Below are 14,192 nucleotides of genomic sequence, written 5' to 3'. Positions count from 1 at the left end.
ACAGTAGTCCCTCATATCCCTCTGTTCTCCTCTCTTTGAACATACACATTTTCCTTTAGTCATGGAAATATAATTTATGTCTATTATACTGCATTATAGATTGCAGATCGGGACAAGCATGCGTTACTGCCTGGATTGTCTGTTTATTGTACGTCGGGTTTCTAAAAATAAATAAATAAGAAAGCCACCCTGCTTCACTGGGGACAGAAAAAATAAGAAGGGGGAGGACTCGGGGGCTGGAGGGGGTGTGGGGGGGAGCTGGACTCTGTTCTCAAAGTTTAATTTCCAAGCAGGGACCTTGGAGCATGATTTATTAACATCATGCTGTTTGCTTTTGTCACGTTGTGGATGTGGCGGGGGAAGCACTGGCCCCGCTCCAGCCCGGACCACCCAGCGAGCCACGCAGAGCTACCGGCGGCGCACACCCCAGTTCAAAGGTTCACCCCCAATCCACCAGTTCCATCAGTCACCAGCGCCCGGCCCCACCGCCCCACTGGAGGCGAGAGCAACAACAACAATAACACCACCCCCCAAAAAAAAAGAAAAAAAATTATATGCTAACAGACGGGCTGTCTGGGATGCAAGAATTGCAAAAACAATCCCCACCCCAACAGGGAGAGTATGTGTGTACGGAGGAGAGGGAGAGTGAGGAGGGGGGAGAGAGGGAACGAGGCAGACAGAGGGGAGGGAAGAAGGGAGGAGGGAGCCCAAGCTCTGAGAAACATCACTCCATCTCTCTCACTCCACAGGAGCTGAGCAAGGAGCAGGACGATGTTTGACAACACACAGTACCCCTATAACTGCTTTAATTATGATGGGGATGATTATCCTACCTGTAGTTCTGACGAAGAGAAAAAATTCACCAGACCGGCGTATAGGTAAGATGAAGTTTTTCCAAGTCCCCTCATCCCTGGGGAGGATTTTGAGCTCTGGTAGAGTGGGATCAGAGCACTCGGGGCAGTGGGGTACCTCGCCCCAGGTGTGCATAGTGGGGCTGGTCCTGGTGCTGGCACCGTGGTGGGCAGATTTCCCCCCCTCTCTGTGCCTGAAGTGTTCATGATTTGTTTCTTCCTGTGTGGGGTCACAGCAACTCCGGCATGCTGTTGAGCGACCAGAACTCAAATGGTCTCTTCTGACCTCCGGGAGCCCTAGGAGAAGGGGAATTAAATGTGTAACTTGCCAATGGGGGAGCTGGATGCAGATAATCGGTGCTGTGGTGGGAAGATGCACGGTGTAGTGCTCGCAGGTCCTTTCCAGGAGCAGGCAAGGTCTCTGGTGACAGGGCTCTGAGCCTGGTCAGTCTCACTGCAGCCTTTCAGCTCAGGGGAACTTTTCTGACGGGGCTTGAGAGGTGGGTGATCTTTCTTTAATCCTCTGGGACTCTGCTGCCTGGAAGTAATGCCTGCATTTCATGCTGGTTATGGGAGATGAGAGGCAGTGACTGCGCTGGGGCTCGTCCCTCGGACATCTCGGGCTAGGGTACAGAACCAGAGACCTGGGTGCAGAAAAGGAGAACTTTTGGAAGCAGGCTCATAGACACACACATACCTGTGTAGTCCTAATAACGGAGTATGTGGGCAAGGTGACTCTGTAACAGCAAGTTTTCCTTTTTTCAGCTACATTGCCTTAATTGCAATGGCCATCCAGCAAAGTCCTTCAAATAAAGTCACCCTCTCTGGCATTTATGACTTTATAATGAAGAAATTTCCTTACTACAGATCAAATCAAAGAGCCTGGCAGAACTCCATCCGACATAACTTATCATTAAACAGTTGTTTTGTGAAGGTAAGACCTATAACTATATATTTACATACACACTGTGCATGGCTAAAAAAAATATGCAGGAATAATCCCATAACTAGGAAAGAAGGAAAAGGAGCAGCTGAGCTGCAAATCACTTAAAATCTTCCTGAGTTGTCAATTATAGAGATAAAGAGTATGTCCTTGTCTGATGTGTGCTAATAGATAACAAATTGAAGAGGCTGGAGTTTACATCCTATTCATATAATGAAAGAGAATAGGCTTAAAAGTCTTGTCATATGTGTTTACACCATTCTTGAATGTAAATGAATGCAGATGTTAAGCAGCAGCATCTGTAACACATACAAATACTGAACTGCCTTTAAATAAATACAGGTTCCCAGAACAGAAGGGAATGAGAAGGGGAAAGGAAACTATTGGAGCTTTGCAACGGGATGCGAATCCATGCTGGATCTCTTTGAAAATGGGAATTACAGGAGAAGACGGAGGAGGAGGAACATGAAAAGGGAACATAGAGAGCAGAGATCAAGCAGAGGGAAAGGTTCTTCATCCCCTGATATGTCTCCTATGGACTCTGCTTTTAACAGTATTTCCTCTTCTGAAAGTAAACACGAAAGAATTGGATCAGGACCAAGACTACTGGAGCCTCGTGGGTTTGCTCCAAACAACACGACCAGCAGGCAGAGCCTGAGCAATTCCTCCTTAGCAAAATCGGATTCTGAAATTAAATTCAGCATCGATTACATTCTTTCAGCCCCTGACCCTTTGCCTGTCCTGAGATCTCAGTACAATATGCAAGAAAATAAATATCATCTACTGGAGGCCCAGCAGATTAATCTCCAGTTCTGGACAATGTGATGTTATTTATACATGGTAACAAAATCTGAGTTGCAGTGTATTCAGCAGCCTCATGTCACTGAAAATCAGCCATCTGCCTCCTTTTTCTCTCCCCGAGCAGTACGCAGAAAGGGTTACCGATTCACCAGCTGGTACTCTGTCTATCCCCAAAGAACTTTGATAAGGTTAAAGTCTAAATAACTGTAACCAATATCAGTTTTTGCTATGCTGAAATCCATGAAATTCTAGCTTTGTTTTCTAAAATACCCTGGACATCACCAACCACCACACAGAATTTCCTTTTTTAAGCAAAATCCGACAGAAAAGAGACTTGCTCATCACCCAACACTTTATTAGAGACAAAGTGAATCGGATTCCACTTTCACTGGTGGAAATTAGTATCAATTCCACCGAAGTGTATAGGTCAGATCTTGAGCTGATCTAAAACAGTGTAATTCTGTTGATATGTGCTGCCTGAGAATGTAATGAGTTGGGCAGGGGGGGCTTTGTTTTCTTAAAAGGAATCACAGAAAATCACTCTGTCTTCCCTTAATTTTTATTTTAGCATCATGTCTCAAACTGTTGTGTACTATGCAGTTTTAATCCATCTTTATTTAGTAAATGTATCTATTAATAAGTGTTTAAGGTATATTTTTGTTGATATTCAGGACAGACTGGTTTAAACTGTTAAAGTTGTATTCAGAAAAACTCCACGAAAGCAAATTGCAAGGCTGTTGAACTCTGGTAGACATTGATGGATAATGTGGCAGAGGCATAGCGTCTCCTAATACTTTGATTTAAAAGCAAAAATAACACCTTCCCCTGGTACTATCAGAAAGCTTCCTGAGATGCTGTAGGAAAGTCCTTGAACATATTTCATTTAGCAAGTATGAGGGGAGACACATTTTTCCAAGAAGCTGTGTTCAGTGTCAACTAAAGCCAAAATTCCACCCACCTGCTTTGAGACAAGTTGTATATTCTTATTAAACAGATTTTTATTGATCCTTCTTGAGAGCAACTACCAAAGTGGTACCTGATACAATTTCAGGAAAGCTGGTGAGGTTTATAATTTACAGATAGCAATGTTAGATAATGAGCTCCATTTCTAATGAAAGCCCTTTCATTACCATTTACATGCAGCAGGGTGTTTCAGGACAGAACCTGATGGACTATGATGAACTGTAACTAGCATTTAAGAACTTGTTCTTATATAACTTGCTCATGATAAATTGCTTCCCAGTACCTAATGGCAGCATCAGCAGAGACACTACAAAATCTTGGTTTTGGCTTGGCTACTAAAAACTTTGCCTATTGAAGATAAAAGAAGAAAAAAAAAAAAAAGGAAAAAAAGAAAGAAAAAAAATACAAGGATTCTAGTGGTTTTAAGCAATTACATATATAGAGATAAAATTATCTTTACAACATGAACTAAAGGTAATGAAGGTATATGAGATAAGATTAAGCAAATTGTGCTAGAGGAATGCTCAGGCATGACTTGAATTTTTATGCAGAAGCTTTGACATTTCACTAAGTTATTTTACATTGTGTCTAATATATACTGTACATTTATACTATATATTCTTATATATTGTTTTTGAGAAAAGGAGCAATATTACTGTACTTATATGTTGTAAAAATGCATGATGTATGTTGCTATGATGCTGAAAATCCTGCCATGTACTGAAAATTTACCATCAGCAGTATTTCATGCCGATTGGTAATAAAGGCTCATTTTGGGGAAAACTATAAAACTTGCTATCTTCTGGCATTTCCATAGCATGCAAAAGTCTTTGCTTCTTCAAAAAAGTCAAAATGGAGAATCATGTCAAAGTCACATCACTGCGTGTCTCCCAAACTGTTAAGGGATGCCTTCTTGTGACCAAATTCTGCCTTCAAATGGGAGTTTTCAGTTCCTGTGAATCAATGGTTGTTCTAGGCTATTATCTGAGAGCAAAATTTGACTCATTAGACCCAATTGATCATCTGTTTACACTGATGTTAGAAAAAGACGAAAACCTCTGGGGTCACTGGGAAGATGGATTCTCATTTGAAGATAAATGAGAATTTGCTCCTTTAGTATTTATATTCAGTAGTCAATAGGTGTGGGAAGCATGTCTGCAGTGAGTACCTCAGTATATGCATGCACTCACATGTGTGTCGATATGTGTGCACCTCTACATTTATATATTCATGCTTCATATGCATATTTTTTCTTGATTGTTTTAAACATGCAATGCTGCTGTTAAGCTGATAGTTATAGTACACATGGCACTATATTTGAAATATATATTTTTTGCAGTGAAATGTGCATATGTTTCTTACTATGTGTTCTTTGTTACTGCTGTTAGCAAAAGGTAACCAAATGACAGCAAAAGTTCCCACCAAGCATACACCTTGCCCAGATGAATGCAGTGGGCTGCTGAGACCAATGGTGAAACAGTTATAGCTACTAAGCACTACAGGATAAATGCATTAGGAAAGGCAGAAATATACCCATATAGATTTGCAGCAGAGCTCCAAAACCATTTTCAGTGAGATGAATTAATATTCACAAATAACCATTTCCTTTGCTCGCAGTAAAGTGCCTGCTAGGAGAGACTGTCATACTTGAGTTTCCCTAACATATAATCAAAGAAATTTGTGTACAAATAGGTGTTAACATTTGTTTTGCAAAGGATATCAATCATATTTCAAAAAATGAAGGGACATATTTCAATTTACCCAGTATATTATATTCTGACGACTCCAGAAAGGTTTCCAGCACTTAAAGTGAATGGCATTTAATATAGAACAACATAACAGGGGTGAGGGCTAGACGTGACCTTATTCAAATGTCGTAGCCATTACAAAGCCATTCCCAATGTAATTATAATTAAATACTTTATGCCTTTCTTGCAAATCCTCTGATCGATCATTGATATTAACATTAATATTGTATTACCCCCGAGCAAATGTCTCCCACACAAGTGTTATGGATCACCAGGTTTCCATTAACAAAGTTGTGAGCTATTGCCGTATGCTGGTCGTGGATAAATTTACGTAAATTACCTTTTCTCAGGGAAGGGGGGGGGAAAGTCTATGGTTTTTTCTTATCCCTGGACTCTGAGTCCAGTGCTATTTCTTCAGTTCCATCACAGCCTGCCAGTTACTTCCATACAGCCATAACCAAAGAAAGAGAAAAATCTCACAGGAACATCCCTCCTTGCTCCTCTCTGAAACAGTTGAATATTCCCTAGATGTGGCTGGTGTGGTTGAGAACAGTTTGGTGCCTGGGTTAAAAGCTGAAGCCAGGGCTGAGCAGCACATGCAGGCTGCAGGAGGGGGCTACCTCCTCATGGGCAGGATGAGGACAGGGGTTTGCACCCCACCGATGCCATCCCTGGGATGGTTATGCTGTGCACAGCAGCCAAAATGAGCAACGGTAAAGGTGTTTGGCTGAAGTCTTCATTTCATGGGGTCTTCCTGATGGCAAATGGAAACCCAGAAGGAGCCTTGGATTTCCTAATCCCAAAAAAGCTGCTTCCCCTGGGGGGCTGATGCTGCCTGTCCCAAACGCAGCAGCAGGGGAGCAGCTCCTCCCTGCCTGGCAGGGGAGAACAAGCCTTTTGTCCTGTCCTCTTAGGATCATAAATACCTTTGCAAAGGGAAAGATGAAAGGTTTCTTCCTGGGGAGAAGCTGGGTTCAGCCTTGCTGGGGGACCCCGGGGTGTTCTGTTTATGTATTCATTTAAAGAAACGCTTCCCATGATAAATCAAAGATTTTGTGGAGCTGTGCCAGGTTACTCTGTAGTGGTTTGATTTCCAGTGATTTAATACCTTGGGCTTTTGTCACTGATATCACAGAAACATTTTTTTTTACATGGCAAGATGATGCTCTTGCTGCAGAGTAAAATCCAAAGTACACGGGCAAAGGTGCAAGCGCTTTTTTCCTACAACCAACATGAAGAGGCCAGATAACACCCAATGCAAGTCAGTGGCCTCAAATGCTGGAACATCTCCCTCATAGCACAACCCTCCCCACATTATGGGAGCACTAATAAAAGTTAGGAGAGCTAAAACCAAACCTTTTCTTTGTCAGTAAAGCCAAGTTGCCCTACATTTCCTACAGTCAGATAGACCTTACCAGTTGAGTCCCATTAAATCACAGTGTAAACAGAAGCTGTGTTCAAGAAGCAGTTGAAGGGCAAACCATGCTAGAGAGCTGGTGCTCACCATGACTATATTTTGTTGTGCTGCATTTTATTGCTTGGATTGTCACAGCCCTCCTCAGCCACGCGCCAAGTTGGTCCTCAAGCACTGTGCAGGGCGGTCTGCATGCTCCCTCAAAGATGAATGTAGGTTCTCAGTTTTGGACCATTTTCTGCTCCTAGAGGTTTTTCCTTTTGGGTAGGAATTGCCTGTTCAGGTCCAAATGTTGTGTGTCTTTTCCACTCTCTCTTTGGTAGAGGGGACACCCTGGGTGGGGAAGGACTATGGAGGGACAAGCCTTGAGGAAAAAGCTCTGCTACACATCTTCCAAAAGTATAGAGCTGTTTGATACTCTGCAAATGGTTTGGTGCAAGAGTCCTTGGAGCTCTGCATCATGTCTGTATATACACCACCTTGCAAATGGGCAGTAGCTCCCAGTATCCCACCACACTCAAGCTCAGGTGCTAGAGGGACCCTAGCCCATATGCTTGCATCATGCCTAAGCAAACAGGGTCTTAATCTTCACCTCTGGCAGTGTAACACATCCCTCCCTGTGACCAGTACTTCAGATCCCAAACCCAAAATGTGGAAATCCCACTCTGATCATTCTAGCTGGACATTCCCTTCTCTAGATCCTCTGGGGTGCATTCTCCTCCCAGCTCTGTGGGTGTAAATCCTTGCAAATACATTAACTTTAGTGCAATTGCTTTTGGAGCTTAAATAGCACATGTGAAAATGAACTTTGCATTTTGTACCAAGTGTCTCTACTTACACAGTCTACCAAACTGTGCCAGCAACTCATCTTCTAGATAGCATTCACAGAGTAATGAATGGTCCTGTCTCCTTATTTTGCCTCAGCTTCCAGCTTCTAATTTCTTGCTCCAGAGCATGGCTACCATATGCACTGCAAGGCACAAAGAACCTACTACATACCCTCTGTCTCTTTTACTGAGAATGTCTTTCTTACTGAGTGTAGGGTCATTAAAGACCAGGGTAGGTCCAAGCCCTATGGAACTCACACTGGCATTTTTTTACCCAGAGAGCTAACATAAAATAACAAAGTAAGCTGTGCTCCCTCCCACCCTAGCTACAACAGTTGGAGGCAAATCCAACTGTGAGAATTTTGCCTGAGAAAGAACTGCAGGATTTCTCCCACTGTGAAATCCAGCTGTTAATTCAAACAGAAGGGATGGACCTGACCAGATAGGCCAACTGGCTTGTTTCCATCCCAAAGTCCATTGTGTTCCACAAGATCCTAAATTTATGGTTGTGAAGGTCTTCCAAGCCCTGTAACGGAGTATGGCATGCAATGTTTTTGTTATGGAATGCACGCTGCAAAGGAAAAACAAGGTTTGAATTTATCTTTCAAATGAAGATCCTGGAATCTCTCAGGATAAACAATCTAAATTAGGAATCAAAACACGCCATGTTTCTCACCATAAGTATGAAACTGAAAATAAGCACTTAAAGAGTACTGTCGGAGAAGAAAGCTAGAAGTTGCAATAACCCAACCAACTCTCTTTTTGTCATGAGCATTTCTGTGTGTGCTCATTGTCACTTCCTAGCAGGGAATGGCAATGTGCAGCAATGGGAACAACCTTTAATCTTTGGGGGACTGTCATTCTGTTGGAGTGTTTCAGAAAAAACGTTTTGCATTTCAGGATTGAGCTGTCGTTATTCACCATCAACGTTTATGTTAGGCACATATTATCTTGTCTTGCTTTGAGCAGGCGGGAAATTAGATACCAAAATGCTTTTTGACTTAACAGTACAGCTTTTCTGTTGCTACAGCTCCACAAAAGAACCGTTCTGACAGATCTGCTCCCTTTCAGGTCTTAGTCAAATATGCAATGAAGATTTAATAGGCTTGGAAGTTTGTTCAGTTTTCAGAGTGATATCAGTGGTTCTAATTAAAAAAAAAAAAGAAAGAAAAAGGAAAAAAAAAAGAAAAAAAGAAACTTCCTGAAATTTGAATGGCTACAATAATGGTACTCTTTCTCTCAGTCATAAAAATCTTTTGTTAGTACTAGTAGTTGGCCTTACAGCCCCATGTATGTGAATCTAACTGCCCCCCAGAAGCTGCAGTTTCCATAGCTGCTAATGGTGAAACACTGTCATGTTTTCCTTTGTCCAGAAAAAAAAATAAGAATCAACTTTCCTCTTGAGCCCAAAGGCTCCACTGACCATTAGCCATCTGTCCCAAGCAGATCAGCTCTAGCTGAAAATCCTTTCTGAGTTTTCATGCCCAGATATTTATCACTACATCAAAATTGCTCCCTGTTTCCCCCTTTATACCTCAAGGCATTAGGCTGTGCTTGTATTGACTGCCACCAGTATCCTCTGTTGCTGTCTTCTCCTTCCAGCATGGACTATCTGAAAATGGGAAACAGAAGCAGTTTTTCCATAAAATGAATCTGGAAAATAACAGGTGCAATGAGCCGTGTTTTGTGATTAATCTGTCTCAAGCTTTTCTAAAGCTGAGGGCTATATGAGCAATTATCAAGCCCTGGGAGGCATTTCAGTACTAATCAGCCCATAACATTGTTCTGCACTGGAGCATCTGGGACTGGCTTCATCAGTTGAATCCTGATTCTTATGAAATGAATGGGAGTTTTGCCATTGGGTTCAAGTGATCAAAACTTCATCTTCTGTTGCCAGAACCAGAGATTATTCAGTTTAAATGCCGTGTTGACTGTAGAGAAAATTAAATACCTTCTAGAAGTAATTTGGTCTTCTCAAAACAAAATAGAAGCTTGTTTCTACAGGTTTCTTTGGCTCTGTCTTTCAGCCAGAAAACATACTCCTTGAATTCAATGGGAGATGTGTACAAATAGGGAAGAAGTTCCTCAAAGCCCAAGGGCTGAACACAGCGGAACCAGATGTTGGCATCTGGGGTGAGATTCCTGGTGCAAAGATGTTTGTATGTTCTTTGAGAGCACCTCTGTTCTGGGGCTGGTGTATGCATCCAAATAAACATGTTAAGCTAGGCTAACACCCGAACTTGGGATCTCAAATTTTCTTTCAGCCGGAAACTGTCCCAAATCTGCTACAGTTTGGCAAAGGGGTGACACTGTATTACTTTCTATTTTGTTTTGCTGTTGATGAAATTACAGGAAAATAAATGTTTTCAAGATGATACATTGTGTATCCCTAATAAATACCAAGGGCATTTAATATAAACTATGGACACATGGTTTGCTTTGTTGTTCTAAGTAACCATTTCCTTTTAACCAAATGAAAAACTAGTTGTGCTGTGATGCTGCAGATTATAAATTAGCAGCTCTCATATGGTTTTGTGCAATTGTTTCTTGAAGAGCTTTAGGCTACTTCAGACAAAAATTTCAAATAAAATGTGAATTCATTGAACTGTAACTTGTGGTATTAGATTTATAATAAACAAAGGTAGGTCACATAATCATGTCATTGAAAACAACATTTTAAAATTCAGCCAGCAACATTTCAATCTAGTTTCAGTTCTGGTTCTAAAGTCAAGAGGAAGCTTGGTGCTTTCTGCTTCCCAGTGCGTGAAACCAAGGCGAGCGTAGACCAGGTGGAGAGCATGCAGCCAGGCATGCACTTCAAGCTGGTTTGCTGAGGTGGGAGAAGAGAAGACATTTCTTGTTGACCAGAGGTGGCAACAGCTGGCTCCTGCCTCAGACAAGGATGGAGGGGTCAGCTGAGGAGAGGAGTGGGGCACAATTCAGTCCTTCTTCCAGTGCTTCCCCACTGCTGGGCCTTACCTGTGCTCAGCGGAGCACCTGGGGAAGAGCAGAAATCAGGACTGGCCACAGCAGAAAGGCACCATTCCGCCACAGCAGCAGATTGCTCGGAGAACCTGCTTGATTTCCTACCTCAGCTACAGGAAGGAATGTGCCTTAATGTATAGAAACTTTTTATTTTACCCCTAAGCCTGAATCTGAATCATTTCTGTCATTTTGCTCTGGAAGAACAAAGACGATACTTGAGCCTCAAACCCAACTGCTATGTACTCCTGTAAGGAATATTCCTATTAGCAAGTGAGTTTTCTGTGTATTGGGCTTTACAAGTACATGAGCACGTGTACAGCACATATGAAATTGATATCTCTATCTTAATTCTAGGTTGCAATTACTTGGAGATGAAGTTTAAAATTTTTCCAACTGCCAGACTTGTGAGCTAAATGACTGTATAGCTACTGAAATTGATAATCAGGCTTCCTGTTTCCTCACTTGTGATCTGGTAATATTGACATACGGTACAAGGAAATTGCAATCTGAACTACTAGTAGCAATAGCTAGAGGCAATTACAGAAGGAATATTGCTGGTGGTGGCACGTGGATCCCTTTATTAGATTTAACTATATTCTGATCATAATGCATTCATTTGAGATAGAAGGAAATTCTATATTTTGTTTTTACACTACACCCAAGAAAACATTTTAGTATGTTTATGTATTTCAGGCTTTGCTTTGGAATACTGCAAGAAGAAAACCTTCTGGCTCCAGAAATTCAGGTCCATTTTGACTCTAATAGGGGCAATGCATTTGTAACGTTGCCCCCTTGTATCAGGAGCAGGTCGTTTTTTCTCTCTCTCTATGCCTCCACATTCTCATTTGCAAAGCAGCGCAGAGAGTTCACCTTTGCAAAGCATTTTATTAAAAATATGCTATGTAAGCTCAAGTTATTAACATTCTATATTATATTCATTTGCTATCAACTTTTCTGCCTTTGCTTTAGTCTACTCTAGAGCTTGAACAATTCATCCCTGCTGTCACTGACCAGTTGCCACAGATCAGATTTGCAGATGCCTGAGTCATACATAAATGTTTAAAAGCTACCAGCTCTCCTTCTTTCACATGACTTCGGGAATGGGAATTTTAAGAAATTAAAAATCTAAATATATAAAGAGAACTAGGATCAGATCACAAGACTTGGAAATATTTATTTATTTATTTATTTTGTACTAATCTTCTTGTTTCTCATTTTCAAGATGAACATGCCCATGTATCCAGCTAAATGAAAGAAGCTTTCCAACTTGTGTCACACCCACTACCACCCACATTAGCAAACTTTGTGCCATTACAGCAAGCAGAAGAATTTTGCACCCAGCTCTTCTCATAAAGACCCACAAAAAATATTTTGCTCTCAATAAAAAGTGAGTAGAGGACTCCTGAAATTTCAAGAAGAGTTCCTAGCACTGGGGATGATGGTATAGTAATGGGTGATTAAACTGGCTTCTGTAAAGGATTTCTATGCTGCCAGGATATTTGTTCAAACCCAAGGAATTCAGGAGCTTAAAATAGCTTTTGCCACAGCAGACGTTCCCTGGATGCTAAACCTCCTGGAGAATCCGGCCCAACTCTTCTTGCGATACTCCCAACCCTATTAGTAGGGGAGAGCATTCAACAACCCAAGTTCAACAAAAACAGAGCTTTGATTTTGCCTTCGGAGAAAGTTCCCAGGCCAACCCAAGCTCATTACTTAGCATTTGCTACAAACCTAGTCTCAGTGCCATCCTGAAGTAATGATCCATGGCCATCCGTTACGCAGAGGCTGAGAAAAAGTGAATTGTCATGGATCGTGGCTTCTTGACAGGCCAACCTTTTCAGAAGAAAAGTTCAGCAGAAGTGGGAAAGTTATTGTTGGCTTTTTTTTTTTTCCTTGCCTGTGTGATTTGTGAGAAAAGTGCTTTTACTAATGAGCTCTGCCCTCCTCTCTCCTTCACAAGTCCCTGGGGCTTTGCATGTGTGACTGCCCACCGAAGCTGCACCAAAATCTAGCTGTGAGTGTGAATAAAGCAGATAAAACTGCACTGTAATTACAGAGATCCTTACCTGCAACCGTTGCTGAAGGTGTAAGGTAGCATCTGTTGGGACCACTATAAGCTATAATAAAGGTGAAATATAGGACTTTCTATCTTGTTGCAATACTAGCTGTTTGCAATTCAGACAGGAGTTTGCCTGTAATGAACCCAGATTTTTAAGGCTTGGAACCTTCTGTGACCCTTAAGAAAAATGGATAATTAAGAGAGTGAGGAAGCAGATATGTCAAAATGTGATGAGTAACTCTTAGTGAATTTTTCCTTCCTCCAAATGGGACAGAATGGAAATTTCACCACTACCATAAGGTGTCTAGAACAAAATAAGAGACATTAAGAAGACTTGTACAAACGTAATAAAACTTATCAGTTTTCTCAAAGCTCTTAGGATCAGTCTATCTTTGATCAAAACCAACTGGAAGAGGAACAAATATACTTGGAAATTGGGCAATCCTGTCATACCTTTGCAGTGGCCTATGTGGAGCCAGGCTTTGTTATGCTCCGTCAGGTTCCAACCCCTTTTTTCTTGCAATACAAAAGTTAATGGAAATTTTCTGTTGGTTAAATGTGTGTAAAATGATGCTTGAAATGAAAAGTCCCGAGTTAACTGACTTTTCATTACTGAAATCAGTTAAAGTTGCATAATGTTTTTCTTAAAATAATTAGTCCTCAATCAGGTTCATTTGGTAGACTAGCTGGGTTGTTTTAAGGCAGCGTTGTGTTTTATTCAAGAAGGCTCTTTTGTATTTGAATTATTTCCACAAAATGATGCAGATAATTGCTTAATGCTTAGTCATTCTAATACATAGTCCTTCAGCATCTGAACATTATTAATGGGAGCAGAACTTGGCAAAACTACCTGTAATTTATTTTTTTGCCTCCCCCCAATCTTTTTTGAGCCAAAGACAGAACATCACAGACAATGAGGTATGCAAACTTTCTATTTTTTGCCTGCAAATTGATCCAGAAATAAAGTACGTTCCTCTGGCTGCCACTTCAGGACTGCTTTCACATCACTTAGGTTTTAATATGTTACTTTTTAGCCAAGTTTAAACCTGGTCAATAGGTGCACGTTGGTCTTGGTACCTCTAATGTTTCCCCAGACAAATAACTTTACTGACCAGAATCAGGACCAAAGACTTCCTTGTCCTTTGTAAAGGTTTGTTTTGTTTGTTTAAATATTAGCATCCACAAGCAGTGCAAAATAGACCTTTTTCATTAGTTGTTTGATCATGGTGGGAAAAGCTATTAATTTAGTCAGTTCCCTGCAATGAGCTCTGGGGTTGCTACCAAACCGCAAACTGATGAAAACAATAAATGCTAGACTGTATTAACTGTAAAGGTTAATCCATAAATCAAAGAGAAATGTCAGATGCCTTTTAACATTGATTGAGATGTAATTTGGTGTTGGTAGTGATATGTTTGTTACATAAATTCACAAGTGCACTCGATTCCTGTTAGGAGTCCAGGTCTTTGTAACTTAAAAAAATAATAATAAAAAATAAGTAATTTGTTTTATTTACATAGCCATATAAAGATAGAATACCTCATTCTGTTTCAGTTATGATATAACACTGATTTTTAAACAGGAGAATATTAACATCCATGTC

General features: G+C 41.0%; 1 protein-coding gene across 2 annotated transcripts; it reads left to right on the top strand.

Moving 5' to 3' along the window:
• Positions 1-209: 209 nt before the first annotated feature.
• FOXL3 (forkhead box L3) lies at positions 210-4,201 on the top strand. Of its 2 annotated transcripts, XM_083799561.1 has the most exons (4): positions 210-619; positions 750-878; positions 1,617-1,785; positions 2,137-4,201. In XM_083799561.1, the coding sequence occupies exons 2-4, from the start codon at positions 772-774 to the stop codon at positions 2,617-2,619; spliced, it is 759 nt and encodes a 252-aa protein (XP_083655687.1). In that variant the 5' UTR covers positions 210-619; positions 750-771; the 3' UTR covers positions 2,620-4,201. The 2 variants fall into 2 exon arrangements, with proteins under 2 accessions (XP_083655687.1, XP_083655688.1); XM_083799562.1 differs by lacking the exon at positions 210-619 and having other exon boundaries at positions 635-878; positions 1,719-1,785.
• The last annotated feature ends 9,991 nt before the right edge of the window (positions 4,202-14,192 follow it).

Source organism: Anser anser (genome assembly GCF_964211835.1).
Source record: "Anser anser genome assembly, chromosome: 15".
Taxonomy (NCBI): Eukaryota; Metazoa; Chordata; class Aves; order Anseriformes; family Anatidae; genus Anser; species Anser anser.
The sequence above is the reverse complement of the archived record's forward strand: the minus strand, read 5'-3'. Positions and strand labels throughout refer to the sequence as shown.